Source organism: Podarcis tiliguerta (genome assembly GCF_965153285.1).
Source record: "Podarcis tiliguerta genome assembly, chromosome: 17".
NCBI lineage: Eukaryota > Metazoa > Chordata > Lepidosauria > Squamata > Lacertidae > Podarcis > Podarcis tiliguerta.
The window spans coordinates 880,110-904,457 of record NC_139550.1 but is presented as its reverse complement, the minus strand read 5'-3'; the positions used below and the strand labels follow the sequence as shown (position 1 = coordinate 904,457).

Genomic DNA, 24,348 nt, shown 5'->3' with positions numbered 1-24,348 from the left:
TACTTAACCTGAGGTACCACTGTACTCATTTCCTGCTTAAAATAATCACACAAGAGAAACACAAAGATCATTTACTTCCATCCCCTGCAGTGCGGGAATCTTTCATCCAACACGGGGCTCGAACCCATGACTTTGACATGAGGAGTCGCATGTTGCATCAACTAAGCTATCTCCCCACCGTTATTTGTTCCCAAAGGTTGGTGGGAGTGGGCAACACCATCTAGAAACTGAAAGGTTCCTTTTTTCTGGGGCACCATGGGCGTTGGCTCTGCTTCCGCAGGAGGCTGAGTAGACCTTTGCCTGCCTGCTTTTGGGTTTGCTGACACGGGAGAGTGTGTCCGGCAGAACCACCCGGAAAAACCAGACTCCAATCTCTGCTCTGCTTTGTTCCAGGTCCTGTTGACTCTGGATGACGACTTGGATTCTGTGCGGAGAGACAAGATACCCGTTTTCTGAACGGCAGGAAGTTTTGGTGATGCTTGCTCAAACCCATTGTGTTGCCAGCCCAGGACAGGTGACGGAAAACAAACTTGTTAGTGTGCACAAAGCGCATCAAGTACACACTGGGAAGAAACATGTTTAACTGGCAAATAAGGAAGACCTGAACAGAGGACAGGAATCTTTTTGCAACTGGAGGGCTCAGGCTTGTATGCCAGATTGTTGGTAGAAAGTAGAGAGATGAGAATAATGATCTGGGGGTTGCAGATCTTTTTCAGCCATCTGATGAAGAATAAAATTTACTCCCCAATGTTAATTTTAGTGGTGGAACTTACGCTTTCGCTCACTGCCTAGAAACAGCGGGTATAAGTGCAATAGTGATGAGACTTGAGAGATCTCTTGTATTGAAAAATCAGGCAATTGAAGCCATGGTTCTTAGTCTGATTCTTCAGATGTATATGGTAAGCTGTTATCCTTTTTACTACTCATACCCAACTGCTTAATTTATCACTATTAGTTTACAATGGAGCATCCTATCTGCTCTTGTACAAAAATGCTTTGACACCCCCCCCCCGTCTGCCAATAACAGCCCACCACCATTTTCTTTAAATTCCGATTTAAAAATCACACACCCCCGTACCCTTCTTCCTCTGAGAGGCATTTATTGGCTAATTTGAATAGCACAGCTCAAAGGGGAAAGGAGCTTTCCAATCTGGGCTACAGATGTTCTCTTCCTCATCCACAATCTGCCGCTCCTCTCCCTGCCATCATGTTATTATTTAGAAAGCCATTTTTCAGCCCCCTGAAATGACAGAGTTGGTTCTATTCTCAAAGAGGGTAAAAGGCTCTGTGTATTGCAGTGTTACGATACTTCAAGGTCTGTGAGTCCCCTGTCTCTTCTGGCTGTTGCTGCAGCAGGCAGCTCAGGAATTCTTTTCAGAAAGCTGCAATTATGATTATTAACATTTGCTGTGAATGCCAAATGGATTATTTTCTTAAGTATGCCTTTCTCTTGATAAGAGGAAGAGGAATGGTTTTAGGAAGCAACTCTTACATTTTCCCTAAATTGCTTTATTTTAGATTATACATAGCAGGGCACCGCGTTTCTTGTTTGTCCCCTGCTCTGCTAAATTTTTGAATCAAAAGTTGGTTCACTATGACTAGGTAAGGTATTCGAAAAGTGTATCACTGGAATCTACCAAAATATCTGCCCATTCTGCTGTTAATTCTGAAACCAGCTATTCAACCAGCTCAGACTGTGCTGTCTGCTTACCTAGGTAAAAGTACTTTTGTATCAAAGTACCAGGTGCTGAAATGCTGCACTGATGTGCTTTACAATGTCGTCGTGTCAAATGCAATCAAATGTTTAAAAGAAACCTGAGAACTCCAAACAAGATTAGTTCGATTCTTATATCAACTAAAAAAAAGAAACCCACCCAAAGCTTCTTCTGCACCCCTAACTTGTACCTCCTGCTGCCTGGAGGTTGAACTCAAGAGTCTGGAGAGACGGTATTCCTGAACCCCTTTTCAAATCCTCATCAACCTTTGTATTTCATAAAACTTGTGGCCAGCGATGGGACAGTGTGAGGTGGAAAGGCTCCGTTTCAAATTCCACCTCGGACATAAACTTGGTAGCTATGGGCACAATTCTGTCTCTGAGACTCAGGACGCCTTCCATTGTCAATGGCTAAAATATCAGCCTGCCCTTCAGCTAAGAACTTTTGACAGAATGTAAGTGAAGCACTGTTGTTACTTCATATGTATTATACATTGCATTTTTCAGTGTTCCATTACCTAAATAGATGTTTAAACAGCAGTTTCCTTCTGCTTTTGATTTGTAAGTTTAGAGCCTTTCATTTCATGTTCATGCCAGTCTTTTCTTCTTTCTTTAAAAGCACAGTCCAAATACTGAACAGACCAACCATATGCTATAAAGTTCTAGAAGGAAGGGAACCCAGGAGAATAGGCCAAATCAGGCTCTTTCTTTTGGTCTCATCCCCCCAAACCTTTAGCCAGAGTTGGGGTGACAGGCAGAATTTGGATCAGCTAGTCAAAGTTGCTAACAGATAAAAAAGGAACATGAGAGTATATGGACCCAGATTGTAAACATAGAGGCATTCTTAAGTGAAACTTGCTAGCCCATTTAAAATGATAAATATATCTACAATGCAGAAGTAGGCAGATCAAAGAAGTTAAAATTAGTTAAAAACCACAAAAAGAATTTCTTGACTTTAAATTCTTTACATTTTTTTCTTTAAAAAATTACAGTTTATAAACTTTGGCTGCAACTTGCAGCCGGGATTTAAGCACAGGATCACAGGCATTGGGGTTTTTTTCCTGGAAGGGGGACAGGAAGTGGAACTAGAAAGTATCTAGAGTACGCAAAAATGAAAGTACACAAACTGTACATTTTTAAAATAAAATACCATTTTGTTCATATCTATACAATTTTTACAATCAATAAATTGTTACATTTAATAAAAATCTGAGACCTTTCATCAAAACCACTGTTGTAAATATTTACATCTGAATGCGACGAATTTGTAAAAAGATGTCAAAATAAATGGAACAAAATCTTATTTACAATAATTTGTGTGCCTGATCAGCATCACCACACATTTCTGTACTAGGGCTTGAAAGAATCTAGAGGCTGTATGTAGGATTTTAGGGGATGCGCTGCAGAAAAACTGTGGCGCAAATCAAGGGAATACATTTGTTACTTTCAAGAAAAGAGGGAAGCGTAGCTCACTCTGAGTTGTTTAAGGGAATCCTAAGGGTATCGGAATGTCCGCTTCTGGCTTGGAGATGAAGCAATTCACCAAAGCTGGATGCCACACAACCTATAATCTGTATGGTATCCAGTTTTCCATAATTGCTCCCATTAAAAGGGGCTGTCTGCTTGCACCCAGCAGAAACAATACAAGATGTGATATGCACACTCCGTTAAAGCTTCTATATTTACATGCAACTCATTTGCATGTGACAGTGAGAACAGCACAATGGTTCATGTGTCCAGTTTGGCATCCCATTGGACCTACAAACTGCCAAGTGTTGCTTTTTTAAAACTCCCTTAAGCAGCCCTGGTTAGAAGGTCACACATAATGCAAAAGATCTTGATAAGATGACAAAATTGGACAGCAATGTTACTAAACTGGACAGCGGTATTAAGAAAATAAAGCTAAGAGATTATGAGTCAAATGGCTTGCTAGTACATAACAGACCAATTTGTTCAGCACATTCTGCAAAGGAGAGAGAGAAGATCTCTGCATGTTGGCTCTTTAGTGAAGAACACGACCGCCTGAAAGGAGGAGATAAGATGTGATTGAATTTATGGACTTTGCATCAGTTTGTACTCCAAGGATTCTACTGAGACATGACAATTTTCGGCTAAACAGAACTCCCTGCGATCGCTCAAGCTCCTCCAGCACTTATGACAGCAAAACTGCCACCGCAGACAGTGTCAAGACAGACATTTTAAAAAGGTCTTAACAGCACTAAGGTTCACATTAGCAGCTATCTACCACAGTTGTGTCTACCAGAAAGTCCTTGTAAGAAGATTCAATATAGATAAAGCCCACAGAAGTCATTGATCTAGCTTATACCACAGAACACGCTGAACGGTTTAGCAGTCTTAATTTTTTCCTTTGTCAGAAAAGTGGGAAATAGACACCAATTTACAGAATTTAAAACATACACCCTCCCAGCTCTGTAGATGTCTTGCTAACTTTATGGCAGAGGCAGAACTAAAATAAAAACCATGGGGAGGGTCACAATAGATACTGGCTCAGAAGAAATAACATGCAGAAGCCTTTTCTCATATTGAATGGCCTGTTTTCCAGCCCTTCCCCGTTCTCTGCACTTAAACCACATCTAACCAGTTTACAGAATTCCCAACCTAAGCACAACCTTTTGCATAGAAATGAACTTCTATGACAAATATAAAATCGTATAAAGGTAACCCAGGAAAACTAGGATTGTAACTTGCCATGTTTGTCTTGGAAAGTCACTCTTTAAGTTTCCTCAGCTCCTCATTATTTGAGTATTTAACCTGAATTCCTCTGACGCAAAATGATAAGAAAACTGATTCTTCTCAATACTAGGAGTACCACTAATGGTATAGCACAACGAACTAAAACTGGGGGGTGGAAGGTGATGAAACAATGTAAGCTATAGAACAGTGAGGCAACACCAACGCAGTGTCAAGGCACAACTTCATAATTTCTATAAAGTAGCAGTTTTCTTTCCCTTCCGTTTTCAAGACCAGAATATTTTTTTTGAAAAACCAGTGTGTACTAATTATGAATAATTTTTAAAAAGAAAATGTCCATAGTTCCATAAAGTTTAGTCTAGACACTGCAGACCTTTTCAAGTGCTTTTAAAAATACTTGACTAACCAATGCAACACAGAGCTCTCCATTTTCGCTGGGACAAAACAGAAACTCGGCATGCGTATACTAGTAGCACAGCAAAGTGCCCCTTCTACCCCCTAGCATGGGGCCCACAACAGAATAGAGCTAACCTGCTATGTCCTCTTTCATTACAGAATTAAATTACTTGTAGAAATTTCAGGAATTTGATGTGAATGCTGTCCTAGGCTCCTTCACTAGAATGTGTTATAAATTTAGCAAATAATACCGGTAATTGATGTGAATTTTTAACTTTTCTGTCGACAACCGAGATAGTCCTTCTGATTTCTGAACTACAAAAAAAACAACAACCCTCAAACACAATTAGTGCATGTCTAACAAACTTAAACAGGCTGAATAGTTAAGGATTTTTAAGGGGTCCTGCGGCTTTTTGGGGGGAGCAGAACACTAAGGAACAACTCCACATTCTTAGAAAATGGAGTAAGGCATGTCAAATACACCACCTTTACTTATTAATCATGGCAAATGACAAGACTTTTATGCAGCAAGAGATAAAGCCTTCGAAGAAATAGTCAGATGTTCATTTCAGACATTATCCAAGTGATATTATCAGAAACTCAGAGACAATTCTATGACATCTCTTAAGTAGTTAAATCGTACAACACAGAGAAGTCTCCAAACTGAACCAAGTAGGTGGAATGACGTATGGAATGAAGAATCCAAATAACTGGTTACTTGACAATTGCTTTTGAAAAAATTATGCTAGGAATCCGTGTGTTTTTGATGTCTGCACATGCATACATATGTCTTATCATGCTAGTATGCCCTTTGAAAATAATTACTGTATCCACCCTTTTCTTGAGACAATATATATGGAACCGAGCTCGTGATTACAACTATGGTAGCATACATTCTTTCACAGTGATGAATTCCCCAAGCACCTGCAGACCCAGAGATCCAGGCTGAATGACCCTGCCAAGCCAAGGAACTGAAATCACCATAAGGCTAGATGCTTCCCCCAACATGCTATGCACAAACTATGGCCAAGAGAGCTGTTCGCAGTTTCAAAAATAATCTGGATGCCCTGGGGTTCTAAGTTTACCTTCACACACTGGATTCTAAGAGGAAACGGCTTGTTTTGCCATTGCTGATTGACAGAAATGTATGTTATGTGGCAGCTACTATAGCTGGAGTTAGAAGAAAGCAACAGGCCATGGGTCCTACCCTGAAAAGGTGAGCCAAGAGATAGCATTTTGAAGTACATAAGGACACTTGAACTCCCGGGCAAACTGAAGGCACATCCTTCAAAGCAGAAATATGCTATTATAAATCAATGGTAAGCTTGCACACCCTTCTTTTAGATGTACGCAGAAAGTCAGAGTCCAAGATTCAAATTCCCTCTGTTTTCAGGCATGTGTCATGCAGGTCCGTGGAAGCTGTTCCACTCTGTTTTACCTTACCGTCTGAGAATGAGCCACTGCAATACTAGAAAGCTAACTTCCAGTTTGGCCAAGTGAACCTTCTGGGGTACTCATTAGAAAGCTGAGCTTGCGGATATTCCTACAGTTCTGATTCTGACCAAGCCACTTCAGATTTCCCACTGGAGATTACAATTCCCAGGAGGATCCCTGTTCTGGGACAGGAGGCCCTAAAAGCAACTGGTGCTGCTGAGGACATTGTTGAATTGCTATTCCAAGGCAGACCCACGCTGTAACTTCAGCACATTTACTAAGCAATGACTATATACTATACCCATTCTAAGATCCCTTTATATGCTACCTCTAAGGTTCTTCCGGCAATCTAATTGCCTAAGTTTTTCCCCCCTTAAATCCCACAAAGAAGCTAACAATCGCCAAGGAAGAAGCCCAGGCCAATTTTTTTTTACTGCCAGGGTCACAGCCTGGCTACCATCAGCTGAGGAAGACTCTTTGAAACAATATTGCTGTATGTTTTAAACTATCCAAAAGGGTGCAAAAAAAAAAAAAAAAGCATTTGTAACAATTACAAGAGAAAATGAGCGCCATTCACCTGTTACTTGCCACGTTTCATCTATTAAGTTACTGACAAGTGCTTCTCCGCTGTCACTTTGCCTCATCAAGACCATCCCATTTTGCTAAGTGCTCAAAACTTCACACGCTCCTCTTTCTGTTCCCAGCAAAGAGTTTCTGGACAGAAGGTGCTTTGTAAGTGCAAACGAATACATTTAAATAAGCACTTAATACTAATGTTGTATTTGCCTACAGTTTCACCCAACAATATTTGTCACGCAATATGTTCCTATTACATGCTCTCAGGTTACAAGAGTTATCTGAGGGAAAAGGAAAGAAAAACATTACAATGGTAAAAATGGAGATAATTCCCCTCCTCAAAAAAGTGATAAGCAAGACACAAAAAGGATACCCTGAGAAACTCACAGCATACAAGCTGCGGGGGAGAAATCAACATGTATGAACTGAACTGAACATAAATGGTTTTTTTAAAAAAAATTCTATGGATTGTTAGCAGAAACAATGCTAAAAATAAAAGCCTCAGGAGGAGAGCATTAAACTATATGTTTCAGAAGAGAGGCAGTATTTCCCATTACACAATACGTTAATACAGTTCCTCAGAGGCTAGGCATGGCACTAAGCTTTAAATGCCCGTCAGAAATTATCACACGAAGTCAGCCCTATGAAAGATGTCTATGATAAACTTCAACACAAATAGTAAAAGTGACCTAGTGTGCATTGACTCCAAACCTCTGTACCAATTTGAGATGTGTTTGAGACCCTCACGTACCTCTCCACTCTCCAAGAACTATAAATGCAACTCCTCAGTTTCCCTGGACTTCCTTTTGCACAAGGCTCATCTTGGCACAGGGGGCGATGATCTGGAACTCTGTTAAGACAGATCAAGGTGTTGGATTCTTACTCTTGCTAGTAAGCATTGAGATAGGCACCTGCTACTTTAGCAACACGGGTATGTAGAAATACAGAAGCACCTGCTATTGTATATATACTCCCCACAAACAGTGATGCTACGAGTGGCCGTTTCAAGGATGGCAATCCCAAATGCATACATGGACACATGCATGTATATACACAAATAGGCATACTACACACATAAAACAATTCACCATTCTAACTCCTGGCCACAGCATTTCATACAGCCGAACTGCAATCATGACCTAGAATATGGCTTATGTTGTGAGCAGGCCGGTTGGATGATTGCTTGGAAGAATCAGAAGCAGATGTGTTCGCTATAGAGAGCAGAGGCGAGATTGCTGAACCATCTGGAGGAAGAGCTGTAGCAATCTCTGGGAATAAAGAAGTCAAATTAAAATTGGACAAGTGGGATGAATTGGCCATATGCATTGGGGGCATGTCTGTCAAAAGGGGGAAACTTGGCTGGGCAAATCCCACTGGCCTGGGAGGAGACAAGATGGAGCCAAAGCGATTGTTTAAACCTCCACCGCTTGGCTTCTCTGTGCTTGGATTAGGAAACATCTGGTTAGAAAAATAAGGGATTGAAATGTCATTGGAAAGGGTGGGATGGGCAGGAGAATATGGCGGATAAAAAGATGGCAACGTATTTTGAGGATCTACTGGAATCAGGGCTGCTGTTCGAGTAGTGCTAGACTGAGTCACTGGTGGGATGAACGGTGCGTTGGCATTTATTGGGGGATTCATTCCACCCTCTGGAATAAAAGGGAATCCAAAATTTTGAGACAGACTGTGCTGATCAGGAGCTGCGCTATCATTAGTCATTTGTGGTCCTTCCGGCATGAATCGCACAATACTGCCTCTTTTTTCTAGAGCAGGTTGTTGCCTTCCAAGGATCATGCTACCACTGGCAGCCAAAGGAAGGTGGGGAAGACTAGGATCAAAGACATTTCCGTGTCTTTGATTTCCAGAACGATTTCTTTCGGGCTGGCGAATTTTAGAACCACTGTTATCCTGGAGAGGATGTCTTGATCGCTGAGTAACTGAAGAATTTGGTTGACGAACTGATGGTGGGACTTGCTCGGCGTTCCGAGAGACGGGCGGGTGGGTGAGAGGAGGTCGGACGACTCCATGCACATTGCTAGAAACTGGAGCATTCATGTGACCCTTGGTTCCATGACTCTCTGTCATTCTCATGGGGTTGGATTTCTGAACAGAAATATTGGGGCTTGTATTGCGACCCTGAATATCTCCAGAGGAACTTGAAAAGGGAATATTTAATGCATTGTTCCTATTATTAATAGCACCAAGAGACATATCGCAACTTTCCCTGTTCTGACCATCACCTTCTCTTCGAATGTGAATAGTGTCTCTTGCTGGGGGGCAATTATATTCAACAATAGAAGAAGTGGCACACTGCGGATTTCTCTGGTGCTCTGCAATTGGTCTTTGGCCTCCACCGACTTGCTCTCCGAGATGAGGGACAAGTAAACTCTGCATAAAACTTTGGTGGCATGTATTTTCATTGTCTCTTGGGGGAGGAAGGACATTTCCTGCTGAAATGCCCTGAACTGGCTGATAGGGCAACCTCTTCTGTCTGTCTATGGGTGGTCCAGCATTCTGGGCAATTCGAAAAGCCTGTGTCTGCATACCTCTGAGGGATGACATTGAGGTCCCTATTTCACTGTTCCTTGAGGACTGCACATCAAACTGCTGGTTAGCGCCATTTGCCTTGAATGTCTGGCACTCCGAGAGTCTTTGAACATCTGCTCCAACCGTATGGTCTACTGACATGCGTCCTTGCATGTTATGGATGACCAATCCTTTATTCCTAGACACATCAAGGTAATTTCTCATTTCAAGATTATCTGAAGCCCTCAAGCTCTGAATGGATATTCCTAGTCTCTGCTCTGAATTAGAGGGAGTCTTTCCAATAAGTGCTTCTGCGGAGTAGCTGCTAACCCTATTTCTTTCTTGTCTGTGGGGGACACAGGTCATGTCGGATGACCTGGTGACAATACTAGGCTGGGACACCATTTGCTGCTCCAAAGCCCTGGAGGTCATAAGTCTTTGCATCTGGCCATGTCCTGGCACATGTTCAGAAGAAACTCCAGAACCTGTCTGTCTGTTGCCCACATCTGGTGCTTGCTGGTGCAGAATGTCCTGATTCAGATGGCTCTGGGGATGGTTGTGGTGAGTTCTGTTTGCAGTGGGGTTCTCGCATGTCTTCTCAGGCTGAGAAGATGTATAGTGCTGCTGCATTTGCTGCATCTGCGGGTGATGGGGGTGGGCTTGGCTGCTCTTTGACCGCGACTGGTCGTTTCCATGATGCTTCTGCTGTAAAGCAAGTGTGGTGGGCTGGGCTGCTTGGATGAGGGTCCTTTTCTTCTGCATTTGTGCCTCTTGATGCATTACTCTTTGCTGGTGGACGCTGAGGGCTTGGGAATGGATAGGGCTTTCTGCATGAGAAATGTGATGCTGGAGTTGATACAACTGATGTCTTTCTCTTAACTGTCCAGCCTGTTGTTGTTGTTGCTGCTGCTGCTTTATATACGGATTGCTATGAAGGTGGGTCATTCCTTGAGTGGGAGCATGTTGAATAGGTTGCAGGTGCTGTCCTGACTGATCCGGGACAGAAGGCTGAGAATTACACTGGATTTCAGCTTGCCTCAGAGCAGGTGGCACAAAATTGCTGCTTGGGAACAACCGGCTAAGACTATCCGTGTGCCCTTGACTGCTCCCTGACACTGCCATATTGGAGGAGTTGGGGGGGATCTGGTTGACAAGGATTCGACTTTGATCTGAAATATCGTCAGCTGTTTGGTTCAGCAAAGCCATCCCTTCAAGCTGCATAGGTGCCGCCTGGCAGTGTTTCTGTCTCTTCGGTGTGGAAAGCAGGTGATCATCTGGAACAGAACGTTTGACAGAGTCTTTGCGGCTGTCCTGGCTTTGCTGCTTTAAGTGTGGCTCATGCATCTGAGAAGCCTGCATGGTGCTGGTCCGAACAGCAGACAGTTGTTCTGAAGCATAATCTGTCATTAGCACTGGAGAATGTCCTGGAGACTGAGTCATATATGGATTAGTGGGCATGGATGGAGTCATGGTCACAGGAACAGCTGATTGGTCTGAAGTTGGGGGTAAACCTGAGCAGCTCACAACAGGGTGGATGATGCAGCTTTGATGTATGAGATTATTGACACTTAAGCTTGAAGTGCTCGAAGATTGGGAGGCTGGAATTTGCAAGGTTACACTGGGCACTTCCACTCCAACGGAACAGCTTTGTTTTTCGACTGACCTATCAACGTTTATTTTCACTGCATTCTGGGTGCTGAAATTTCTTGGCACTGTTTCTATCTGGTCTGCCTCTTTAATGGTGTGAGACTTAAAAGACTGGTCTCTTCTTAGAGATGCCACTCCATCATCCTTGGAAACAGCAGCTCCCGACACTGATGCTTTTGCATGGGCCTCTTGGTCAAAAATTGCTTTTGCTGCCAAAGCTACAATATCCGTTTGCTCTGAAAACGTACAGCTGTTGCATGTATTCACTGAAGTGTTGTTGGGAACATTTTCCCTACATGTGTCTGGCAACATGGATGCAACTGAGAATCCACAACTGCTGCCTGAGCTAGTTGACATGGGAGAGTCTGCTTGTCTGTTAGCAGCGACTGTTTCTTGTTCAGAGGTACAGGAATGAGACTGTGCAAGGTTTTCCTCTTCAGTGTTCACCAGCAAGAGCCCCTCTTGCTTCTCTGCCAAGTCATTCGAGTCTATAATTGATTTAGTGTTTTGGGTGCGAAAATTAGGGTGTTCAACTTGGACCGAGAAGTTTTTTTCTACAGCTTCTCCCACTTTACTGAAATCAGAGAAAATCTTGGTCAGGCCTTGCTCTTCTAACAAATCACTGGCCTGCATGACTATGGAACAATTTTGTTCCATTGTGCAGATTTCAGACACCTCTGTTCTGGGCACACCCTCTGCACTCGCCCCACTGTTTGCCACAGATGTCCCAGAAATATGAGAAGCTGTCACCTGAGAGTCAGAAGATGTTAAAGGGCTGGTGGGGATGCATTTGGATGATTCTGATAACTTAGAATTTGTTGCTGAATTAGTTTGAGGAGGCAGAGATGCACACTCTCTGGAGACGGGAGCAACCACCTCAAACTGTTCTGATGAGGCCGATTCGAGTGGCAACGATCTCGGCACTATAGCTGCATTCAGGTCAGAGGCCAGGGTAGTTTCCATGTCTTGTTCAGCCCGCAGTCTCTCTTTGGGATGGGAATTGGAAGCATCATTTTGGGCAACATCATTCGGTGCTACCCTATTTGCTTGTGATATGGCTAAGCTTTGCAACACCACATTATCAGGCATGTTTTCAAGCAAGATGTCACTTCCTGAATGCTCAGGGGTAGCCTCCACATCCCCACTGTCAAGTTTCTTCAAATCTTTGCAAGAATTCACTCGACATGCAAGATTGCTGCTGGCCACCAAGCATTTTTTAGTACTTTTATTAGACCATTTTGAACCCAGACCAAATGAGGTTTTGGGGGGAGCAGCACCCATTGAGCACGAAACACTGGTTAACGTTACATTCTCAGCAGCAGAAGAGGTTGGTGCTGCAGCTGCCAGCAGAACATGGGTACTTGGTGTGGTTTGGCTGCTGACGGTTGATGGATTTGTAGGCTGGCTGGTAGACACCTGCAGACAATTCTGTCCAGCCATCTGCGATATGCTTTGATTGAGGCTAGCTAAAGCACCAAATGTATTGAGGGCAACGTTTGTATTTGGATCTTCACTGGTGGTAGGCTGAATAACTTGCATAGGGGTTTGATCCGAACCTCCAGAACAGGACTTCACAGGCTTCAATGCAAACAGCTGCCCATTTAAAGAAATAGTCTGTGGAAGATGTTGGTTAGCCATTGCAACTGAAAACGTTTGTGTTGAGCCAGAAGATGGTGCAGAAGATGGCCTTGGCAAAATATGGACCAGATGCTTCCCACCAAACATATGGGGGCCAGGGGCATTTTGCATAGGATTACTAGCACTTGCTGAGGGAGCGGCTCCATTTATAGGCATTCTGAGAGGAGGAGGAGGAGGAGGAGGAGCAGAGAAAAGGGAGAGAGGATTTGGGTTAGCAGTCTGTATAATTACAATCTGCTGGCTAACGGTTTGGTTGGGGACTTCAGTTCTCAACACTGGTGGACCTGCACTGGCATTTGAAGGCTGTAAAATGACAACCTTTTGTTTCGCAGGTGGTGCAGTGACAGATGGACCTACTGGCTGGGGCACCTGAATCAGCTGCATAGGGGGATTCAATGGAAGGAGGCCGTTTGCAGGTTGTGCTAGAACCTGAGTCTTAGTGACTAGTGGCTGCATAGGTAAGGATGGGTAAGATGGCAAAGTAACCATGATTTGCTCAGCTGTTTGTTCAGCAGCAGGTAGAGGATTATTTAAACTGGGAGTAGTTGCCAAAATCCTGTTAGGAGTGGGCGCTGTAATGCTAGCATTGTGAACTGGCTGATTCAAGAGGGCTGCGTTTATGCTGGACAGAGTACGGTTTAGAGGCTGAACAGTATTCCCTGCTAGTTGCAAAGTAGTCCAAGTAGTCTGGGTGTTTCCAGCAGAAGTCATTCGCGTCAGGCTACCCATGGTTTTGGAATTTGAAGTGCCAGCAGCTGAAGAACTGGAAAAAGGCCACTTATCTATAGAAGCAGCAGGCAAAGTGTTAATTTCTGTTACAGCCTTCTGGATTTCTACAGCAGAGGCTGCCGGTCCTCCGCTGCTTTTGAAGATGTTTCCTGCAGACGGCTTTCCATCAATGGAGAGCATTACAGACGGAGTACAAGTGGTATCAGCTGCAGAAACCACACAGCTTTCTAGGGATCCATTTCTTGAATCCTCTTTAGGGGGCATGTCTGCCAGCTGAGCCAGAGATCTGTCTACACTAGCACTGACAGGAAGGCTGTTGCTAGGCGAACCCGCTTTCTCAATTAACTTGAAAGTCTCTGGTTTATTTTTAGATTTGGAGATGTCATCTTCATCTTGTGGAGAACTCTGAATTTCAGGCTGTAGCCTCACTAGCTGCAAGGGATTCAGCGAGCCGTCAGCACTAGAACTAGTAGGTAGGCCTTGCTCGTTCTCAGAGGTAGAGTGCTCAATAATTTTCTTGGCTGGATTTGATGGGCCGGATACCAGTGGAGAAACTGAAGTCTGAGCCCCTGATTTGATTTCTGTGGAATAGATACTAGAAATGGTCACAGGAGTGACTAAGTTGCAAGTCCTCTGGACAGGAACAACATTAGCCGTCTGCTTCTGTAAATTGTGACTGATATTAAAGGTTATTCCTTGGACTGATGCCCCCTGGTTGCTTCCACCAAGCTGACTGCCGTTGGAATATACAATGATGTTCTTTTGCAGCTGGTCACTGGGGATAACAACAGACACTTTTGCATTTTTCAGGTTCCCTTTCTTCTTTTGCTCCTGATCACTGGGGATAACAACAGAAACTTTTGCGTGCTTGAGGTTCCGTTTCCAGTGGACAGTGGGGTCATCGTAAAGGCAAATGTCGTTGGCTTTCAATAATGCAATGTAGCGCCCATTTTCTTTCTGAAGTTCATCCAACTGCTTCCGGAGCTTTTTTATTTCTTCAGCTGCAGAGAAATAAAAAATTAATAAATCCGAATGACCAAAGGTTCTGCAAAGGTCTAGTACGGCTGATTTGTTTTAGGAGCAAGTGAAAATAGCATTAAAGAAAGCCATTTCATCACCTCAAGATAGGTTTCTGCTGTAATACGCAGAGCTTTTTTTCTTTAAAAATGTTTAGGGGTACTCTCATTTTGACTCAAGAAAACCACCATTTTATGGTTCAAATCGGGAACAATAAAGACAAATAAATGGACAAAAGTACAAAGATTCACAAAATGTTTAGGGGTATGCGTACCCCTGCATCCCCCCAGAAAAAAGCACTGGTAATATGTACTCAAACTCAGATTACATCCTTAGAGACTTAGAATTAAAAGGAGAGCACACAAGTTGCATGCAACACATCCCAGGCATCTCTAGCTACAATATTTATAGGTAACAGGAAAGAAAACCCACTGCAAATTGGAGCCAGTCGTTACTGGGCAGAGGGGTCAACGGTCCTGAATCGGTAGAGAGCAGCTGCATATGTTAACTGTATTTCACAAACTCATCATCTGAAGAAAACTACAGCCTTATAAATACTCTCAGCAAGGAAATATTTCTATTGCTTTCATTCTATTATTTCTTTATTGTTCCAGTTCACACTGCTTTTTTCCAAAAAGGATAATTAGTCGTATGAAAATTAGAGGATCATAGAATGAACAGGCGTCATCTAATGTAAATCCTAATAAACAACTACTACTGGGACTTGGATTTCATCCATGTTGCAGAATATTCAGAAATACCCTATTCTTTCTGTTTAGTTTGGATGAAGAAAACAGCTCCAATTATAGCTGAGAGGCAACTTCACTTAGAAAAACTATCAAATTACAGTTCTTCTATAACTTAATTTACAAGTGTGGCAACATTTTTTAGAATTAACTTTACTGTTGCTTTTTTCAATCATGCTCAACTTCTTCATATAAAATTTGTACTGTGAAAGAGAATTAGCATACCGGCACACCAAGATTATGTTGTTAGCAAGGTATAAAATTAGCAAATCTGCTTTTTAATAAAAGATTGGGACTACTTTTATTAGGATAAGGAAAATTACAATCCAAAACACAAATATTAAGCAAACAGCATTCAATCTGCAGGATAGCGAATCTATCATTTGATAACAGTTCCGGAGGAAAGGTGGAGTAGCAGTTAGACAAAGAATGTTTAGTTTGAAATGTATGTACAATAAAAACAGAGGTATTCTAGCGAGAGTATTCTAGCCAGTCCTTTCACCTTGCTCATTGTTTCCTCCATTCAGCAGGAGCTCGTCGTTTTGCCTTTTCATTTCTGTTATATATTGATATGCCTGGTCAAGGATCATGTTCTTACTCTGCAAGGGAACATGTGGATAATTAGGAAAAACATTCAGAGACTCAGTCTGAAATACAAACAGGCCTACTTCATTATTATTATTATTATTATTATTATTATTATTATTATTATTATTATTAAATTTGTATACCACAGCAGTTCAGGCACTAGCAACTTCAGTATTGGATGACTGCAATGCAGGGTTGCTGAACAGAAGTGAGACCCTGTCAGTATCTAACACCTATGTTCAATGGTTGGCAATATGTTTTTGGGCCAAGCTTTAGGTGTTACTGTTAGTATATAATGACATTAACAGTTTGAAACTAGTTTACTTGCTGGAGCATGTCTCCTACATATGCCCACTTGACTGGAACTAGCACCGCAGGTGCCACATAATACTCATTACACAGTTATAAGAAATTGATATTTTTGTGTGGCAGCACCGACACTTTGGAAATCCTATTGACATCGCCCAAGCACCTACGCTGTACTCTTTTCGGTGACCGCTTAAATCATTTTTGTTTAGCAAGCCTATCCACACATGTAGATTTTGACGTCTTTTCATCTCTTTACTGATCATTCTAATAATCTTTAAATGTTTAAATTGTTTTAACTGTTTTCATTGATAATTTAAATATTTCATACTTAGAGGTTTTATTACAGCCAAGCGGTATATAAATTCTGTTAAATAAATAAATATTCGGCCGCCATGAAGAGCAGACTAACTTGTTTCAGCGCTGGGGAGCATGGAATTAGTTCACCAATTCGGTTTATTCCAGCATTGATTTTCTTCTTTCGATGCCTCTCCACTAGCAAAAACAGAACACATAAGGTGTATAACAGTACATTGATAGCATATCCAGAAACAATAAGACTTCTCTTTTGATTGCGAAGGCATGTATTTGCATGCTTGGTGGAAGGAAGAACCCGAAGAGGAATGCTTGCTCCATTCTGACAACAGCTGCACTGAAGCTCTTACCTGCATTGTGAGTTTCACGGTTTTTCTTTCTGTTAAAAAAAGGGTAACATGTAAATGGCTAAATTACAATATTTGCTATCTAGGAAGTTTTCTTTAATCAATCTATTTTCTTTAATCTGCCAGTGAATGCACAAAAGGGAGAAGAGAAATAACCACATTTGCTGTAAGGATCCCCAAGATATATATCTGGCTTGCATTTTTTCTGTAAATATAAATTATATATATGCCACATTTTGGGACACAGCCTAGCCAAGACAGTTTGCAATATCATAAAAAGAACAATAAATATAAAACAACCTAACAAAAACAGCACATTAACAAAGGCCATTTGAAACAGTTACAAAGATTAATAAAACAGGGCTACATTTTGTAGATACCTCTGTAGAAAAAGCCTTTAGGAAAAGGCAGAAAGAAAAAGGTGAGTCTGTAGAGCCCATTTAAAAATCCACAGCATAGAGCCCATGCTAATCTCTATGATGAAAAAAGTTTCAGAATCTGGGAGCCACCCCAGAAAAGGTCCTACCACTTTGGCTTGCCAATTGCCTGCCAAAGGCATAGTACTACTTAATGATGTGTGTACTGTGTTATATAAGGAACAGCCATCATTTACTTCAAAGCAACTCTTGCCCTGTTGGTGCTGTATTTTTCATACTGATGGAAATTATCATAATTTTATGTATTCTTACTATCCTAAGCATGTTTTTGCACTAAGTTTCCTTATTTTGTAGGTTTGACTGCACACTTGTATACCAATCATGGGACTAGAAACTCGACCAAAGAGAACAAATTAAGTTATAACTACTTCTCATGTGCAGGCTATGCAGAGCTGGGTAAAGACAACAACATACCTTCTCTACCTTACTGAGACCCACCTTTATACGGAAGTCCAACCGTTCTTAAACCAAGGCACGCTTTCCCTAATGAGGCCTCCCGCCGCTGATGCCCTTCCACTGTTCGGCTTCCGTTCTTAGACCGAGGTAAAGTTCGCAAACCGGAATACTACTTCCGGTTTTGCAGAGTTCGTAAACCAAACAGTTCGTAAACAGGACTATTCTTAAACTGTACTTATTAATGACTAAGAAACTCAGCAATAAGAACAGTGGTGCAGCTGAGCTTCCATTTCTCTGCAGGTGCACTAGTGAACATGAGAAGTAACATAACCTATCTGGAGAGGTCTTATATAAGAAACTTGGCAGATGCAAGGATATAAAATGTGGGTTAAAAACACTAAAGCACATTCAACTCAAGGGCTTAGAAAGTACTGTTCAGATGAATAGTACCAGTGTACACCAGTGGTGATGTGGCACATAAGTATGGACCTGTCCCCACATTGCTGGCAGAGACCTTTTCCTTATCTTGTTATAAGGGAAGTTCAGCAAAGGGTTAGAACAGGAGTTTATTATTGATTGGTCATATTTCATGTTGCATGTAAATATTTCATGTCGCATGTAAATTTTAAAGTGTCAGATGTGACATGGAAAGGACCATACAGTGGTACCTCGGGTTAAGAACTTAATTCATTCTGGAGGTCCGTTCTTAACCTGGAACTGTTCTTAACCTGAAGCACCACTTTAGCTAATGGGGCCTCCTGCTGCCGCGCGATTTTTGCTCTCACCCTGAAGCAAAGTTCTTAACCCGAGGTACTATTTCTGGGTTAGTGGAGTCGGTAACCTGAAGTGTCTGTAACCCGAGGTACCACTGTAACACTGAACATAATCATCTTTGGAGAGTCTTTGACTTCACCTAATAGCAAGACTTGTAAAAGCTTAAGTTGTTATGCTCCCGTTGCCACCACCTGCCTAGAAAACTATTTTACATTAGACTGACCTACACTTAATTTGATGCAAAGGCTGCCCAGGTCATTATCTGTAGTGGCTTTTTACAAGGAGCTGACACATAATAAGAGAGACTGACAAGGATGATCTTGCACACACTTATTTTTTGAGTAAGGTTCACTGAACTCAACAGAGCTTGCTTCCAAATAGATAGGCAAAGAATTGCATTGTAATTCTATTTGTGAACAGGACACTTACCGGTGTTGTTTCTTAAGAGGAGCCTTCTCTGTCATCTCTGGCATAGTTTGAGAGATGAGGATCTAGAAGAACAGAACCAAAAGTAACGATTCTAGAAGCACCAATCATTATTGTTCCATCTGAAAACCCTGACTCTCAAGTATTTTTTTCTTCACAGTTAAACTTCCACTGGCTTCTTTTAGATCAGCATAACCTAATAAATTGCACCACAAAGGACATTAACTAGCCTGCTAGGCCTCATTTGTAGCCTAAAAGAAGATGGAACCATGCAAATCTTCTCTACAGGTGACTAGGTAGATAATATTTATACTCACCACCTGTGAGTGGCTGTTTACAAGACTGCAATAGTACTCCAGCTTCTACTGTGTTGGTGTTTCTCAAACCATACTTCACAATCCTAAGTGAGACAGACAGAATTTATTGGAATTCTAAGGACCTCTGCTTACATTTAAAGGTTACAGTCATTGGAATAATTAAATACATTCTTTTAAATGAAACTTGAGTAATAGGAGGGGGAGAGAAACCAAGCTCTGTTTAGTTTACTGTAGTTAAATAGATTTTTTTACCCCACCTTTCAGCATATCTGCCCTCCCAAGACACATTACAATATAATGATACAATGATCTGGTTTGTGTACCACTAATAACCATTAGTGTGGCTTAAATTTGGTTCAACATTCTCCCTCTTTGTAAAATGGAACTCCACAAATATTTATGAACTTCCAAACTCAACTTTTCTTGGGTTTGAGTTGGCTACTGAGACTCATGTGCTGGTAACCTCACTTTTGTATTACTGTAATGTGCTCTATGTGAGGCTGCCTTACAACCAGTCCAGAGACTGCAGTTGGTACAGAATGCCATAGCCCAGGTGGTTAATTGTGCTTCTTACTGGGCATGTACTGGGCAGCACTAAAGGTTCTGCTATGGTTCTATAGGTCAATGAACCAGTTTTAACATCTTGTTACCTACATATACAGCCCTAAACAACACTGGACATGGTTACCTGAAAAATCAGTTTCACCTCCACTGCTCAGTAAGACCATTAAGATCAACAAACAGAACCTGATTAGTTTTATCATTCATGCCCTAATGATGTGGTGTCAGGCTTTCTCACTCGTGGCACCAGTGTTGTGGAATGTACTGGCATCCCATTGCCTTTTGAAGACACACCTGGCATACCCTTGATCTCTTCACCTAAGTCTCCTGCTTTAATTCTTGTGCTGTTTTAATGGGGCTGTTTCAATGAATATTTTAATCACTGAAGTTTGCATTTTAACATCCCAATTGGATTGTTTTCCAGTGGACTTCAATTATGGCATACCATTATGTATTTTTACAGTGTTGTTTTTTGTTTTGTAAACTACTTAGAAACCAACTGGGCATTAAGTGGTATATTCATTTTTAATAATAATTTCAGAGATTAAGGCACAGGGCCAAGCTAAACATGGCCAGACAGCCACATTCGTTGTTCATGTGCCAGCTCCATTCATGTATAAGGCCTGGAAGGGTGATCATGGTTTTTACATCAAGAGAGATACCATACTGGCCCGAATATATGCCGCCCCCGAATATAAACTGCACCTTTAAATGTAAATGGGGAAAAAGAAAAAATAATAATACCCGGGCTGCTTCCTGGGGGGGGGGGCCCTCACACCACTTTGCCAGCAGCCTTCCCCTTTCCCCCGCTTGGGAGCGGCCGAGAGGCAGCGCTTTGCTGGCGGTGTAAGGTAATGAATGTAAGCCGCACTTTAACTTTTCATGGTCAGAATTTGAGGGGAAAGTGCGGCTTATGTTCAGGCCAATATGGTACCTGGCTCTCTTTTTCTTTTACTTGCACCTGTTACTTCAAATCAGACCCCCCACCCTAGTATCCTACTAGTAAGGTAAAAAGGTAAAGGCCCCCTGGATGGTTAAGTCCAGTCAAAGGCGACTATGGGGTTGTGTTGCTCATCTTGCTTTCAGGCCAAGGGAGCCGGTGTTTGTCCACAGACAGTTTCCTACTAGTAGCATCTAGTAAGTTAGCATCCTATAAATCATGCTTGGGGATAGGGAAACTTTATTTCCCTCTGTCTTTGTACCTATTGCTGAGATCTTGTGAGTTTAGTAGAAGCCAATGGCAAGCAGTGTTAGAGCAGAACAAGCAACTCTGTGGACAAAGCATCATAATAAACAAAGACATTGATTCCGGGGACAGTGGGACTCAGCATTGCTGGGAGAATTTACAGGCTCTTGCAAGTACCCTCTAGATCCTTTGAGTATTTTCCTTATGATATGTTGTTTGAGGAGAATATAAACTATCCTCACTTCTTATTAAATGCAGTTCACACAACACTCCAACTGCAATGAATTTTCTGTAAAGTATGCAATGCTTTGTGGATTTTCTTAACAATTGGAAGTGACTCTTGTAGAAAATGAATTTCAGTGAGCTAGCAGTCATCAAAAACTGCAAGTGATTTACAGAATAAGAATGGTTAACCAACGTACTTACTTTCTCTTAACAATAATGAGTTTGCAAGAGAAATTTACTTTGAGGAGTTAATTAATTTAGCAATGAAAAATACACAAAACACAAAAACTGGTCTATATATAAAATGTTTGTACACATGCTGGTCCATTAGAATAAAAAATAAAAGCACTGACAGGATACTATATTCATAAGGACCAACCAAAAAGTTAAAATAGGCAACTCCATTTATAGGACTCATATTCAGGCTAGGCGTTTGGGGGCATGGCTGAAAAGCCTCAATTACAGTAGGCCATGGTATAATTTTGGAAATGCAAAAAATATAATTTCAGAATTAAAAGACAAACTTTTATTTAATGCCTGATGCAACTGTATGTATTGGACGGGATTATGGGATGTGTGTGGGAGGGGGTTGGTGTTATAAATTTGTAGCGGGACCAGAAAAACAATGCTTGGGCATGCTACCAATCAATCTTAATCCTAACCATGTTGACTTGAAAGTAGTATTTACTGATTTACTTTTGAAGAGGCTGCAATCCTATACAATCGCCAGAGAACTAATCCCTCTAAACTCAACTGACACAAGTGGAACTGCATTGTTAGGACTGTAGTCTGTGTTTCTTAATATGGTTGTCAGAATGTAAAGTTAAGTATATAGAAGAAAATTTAAAAGTACAGGCGACTCCCAATTTATGCCGAGGTTATGTTCCATGGACAATGCCTAAAGCCAAAATAGCATATAGTCAAAAGACACTGAATTCAATGGCGAGTGAGAGTACCAAAACTTCCCCCAATGCTTGCCCCCTTTTTCATGTTTTTTACATTTTTTTGCCAAGCGTTTAAACACAAAATATAATAAAACAAAAACAAGAGAATAAATTTACCATTATTACATTTAGCTTGAATAATGAAAGTGTATGTCCTAACTATAAAACAGCAATAATACCAGAAAGGTGTCTCAGGACAGCCATGTGAGCAAGGAAACTCACTAGTCATACAAATTAGGAGGATGTGATTTTTATATGGCATCTTAATCTGGCATCTCATAACTTCCAAAACGTTTCCATATCTCAATTCAATAATCTTCACAAAAGCCCTGTACAAAAACTTAGCACTATTATTTTCTTCATATTGCCAGTCCCAGACTGAGATTATATTATTATTATTAATAATAATAATAATAATTAATAATAAATAATAATAATAATATGCACTTTTAATAATAATAATAATATGTGCTTTTTTTTCTTAATAAAATGTTTAGGGGTACAGTACAGTGGTACCTTGGGTTAAGTACTTAATTCGTTCCGGAGGTTTGTTCTTAACCTAAAACTGTTCTTAAACTGAAGCACCACTTTAGCTAATGGGGCCTCCTGCTGCTGTCGCCGCATGATTTCTGTTCTCATCCTGAAGCAAAGTTCTTAACCTGAGATATTATTTCTGGGTTAACGGAGTCTGTAACCTGAAGTGTATTTAACCTGAAGTGTATGTAACCCAAGGTACCACTGTATTGCACTTCTTAATGCATGCCTGCCTCCCTTCTGGATCGTGTTAGCGAACACCTTCTACCCCAATACAGTGGTACCTCGGGTTAAGTACTTAATTCGTTCAGGAGGTCTGTTGTTAACCTGAAACTGTTCTTAACCTGAAGCACCACTTTAGCTAATGGGGCCTCCTGCTGCTGCCGCACCGCTGGAGCACGATTTCTGTTCTCATCCTGAAGCAAAGTTCTTAACCCGAGGTACTATTTCTGGGTTAGCGGTTAGAGTCTGTAACCTGAAGCGTCTAACCCGAGGTACCACTGTCCTCTCCTTTTCCTACTCATATTGAAATCCTGCCCCTCAATGAGGCCAAACTTAGAGGCACAAAACGTTGAGGGATCTGCGTCCCCACAGAAAAAAAGCACTGGATAATTCCCAAAATACTGAACATCATGTATTGCAGCAGCAAATACCGTGGTACTTCTGGTTAAGAACTTAATTCATTCTGGAGGTCCATTCTTAACCTGAAACTGTTCTTAACCTGAAGCACCACTTTAGCTAATGGGGCCTCCTGCTGCCGCCACTGTGCGATTTCTGTTCTCATCCTGAAGCAAAGTTCTTAACCCAAGGTAATATTTCTGGGTTAGTGGAGTCTGTAACCTGAAGCATCTGTAACTCGAGGTACCACTGTCCTCTCCTTTTCCTACTCATATTGAAATACAGTGGTACCTCGGGTTACAGACGCTTCAGGTTACAGAGTCCGCTAACCCAGAAATAGTGCTTCAGGTTAAGAACAGTTTCAGGTTAAGAACGGGCCTCCGGAACTTGACCCAAGGTGCCACTGTACTGCCCCTGAATGAGGCCAAACTTAGAGGCCCAAAACGCTGAGGGCTCCGCGTCCCCCCAGAATAAAAGCCCTGGATAATTCCCCTCAGATGATAATTCCAGTGCTTTTTTTCTAAAAAAAAATGTTTAGGGGTACAGTACAGTGGTACCTCGGGTTAAGTACTTAATTCGTTCTGGAGGTCTGTTCTTAACCTGAAACTGTTCTTACCCTGAAGCACCACTTTAGCTAATGGGGCCTCCCGCTGCCGCGTGCGATTTGTGTTCTCATCCTGAAGCAAAGTTCTGAACCCGAGGTACTATTTCTGGGTTAGCAGAGTCTGTAACCTGAAGCGTATGTAACTCGAGGTACCACTGTATAATAAAAGCCCTGGATAATTCCCCCAATACACCACCATGTATGGCAGCTGGGGGTGGGATGGGGCGCGACCCCCACCTGCCTGACGCCCCCCAGCAGCTCCCCGGGGGAGGCGTCGAGGGAAGGCCCACAAATACACACGTTTCGACGCGTCCCCGAACGGAGGCGGCCCCGTCGGGCCCCTGACAACCGGCCGGGCGAACTGTCACTTTGGCGTGAGGCGGGGAAGGCGCGGGCCGGGCCGGGCCGGGTGTGTGAGGGGAGCCGGCCTTCCCCTCACGCCGCCCACGCCACGACGCCGCGACCTGAGGGACTCACCGCCGGAGCGCCGGGCGGGCTGAGCGGCGGCTGCGGCCCCACCGCGGGGACCATCCTCCGCCTCTTCCTCCCCTCACGGCGGCTCCGCCTTCTCCTCGCCACACCGCCGGGACCGTCTCCTCAGGTACCCAGGGTGCCGCCCCTCCGCTGGCACGACA

General features: G+C 42.3%; 2 protein-coding genes across 7 annotated transcripts in view; one reads left to right on the top strand and one right to left on the bottom strand.

The window, feature by feature from the left end:
- The window catches only part of SIDT1 (SID1 transmembrane family member 1), a gene marked incomplete at its 5' end in the record, with an annotated part of 52,437 nt that extends 44,852 nt beyond the window's left edge, over window positions 1-7,585 (top strand). For all 5 annotated transcript variants that reach the window (XM_083419828.1, XM_083419827.1, XM_083419829.1 and 2 more), the window contains one exon: window positions 394-7,585. In XM_083419828.1, the coding sequence (XP_083275954.1) occupies window positions 394-456 (63 nt within the window). In that variant the 3' untranslated portion in view covers window positions 457-7,585. The remainder of the gene's footprint in view (window positions 1-393) is intronic.
- Window positions 2,660-24,246, bottom strand: USF3 (upstream transcription factor family member 3; the record flags this gene model as incomplete). 2 transcript variants are annotated; one of them, XM_083419192.1, is made up of 7 exons in its annotated part: window positions 2,660-14,373; window positions 15,638-15,734; window positions 16,442-16,524; window positions 16,695-16,723; window positions 18,728-18,789; window positions 19,042-19,124; window positions 24,191-24,246. In XM_083419192.1, 5 exons carry the CDS (start codon window positions 18,769-18,771, stop codon window positions 7,946-7,948), a joined length of 6,681 nt encoding a protein of 2,226 aa, XP_083275318.1. In that variant the 3' UTR covers window positions 2,660-7,945. The 2 variants fall into 2 exon arrangements, with proteins under 2 accessions (XP_083275318.1, XP_083275319.1); XM_083419193.1 differs by lacking the exon at window positions 19,042-19,124 and having other exon boundaries at window positions 24,191-24,244.
- Between the last annotated feature and the right edge of the window lie 102 nt (window positions 24,247-24,348).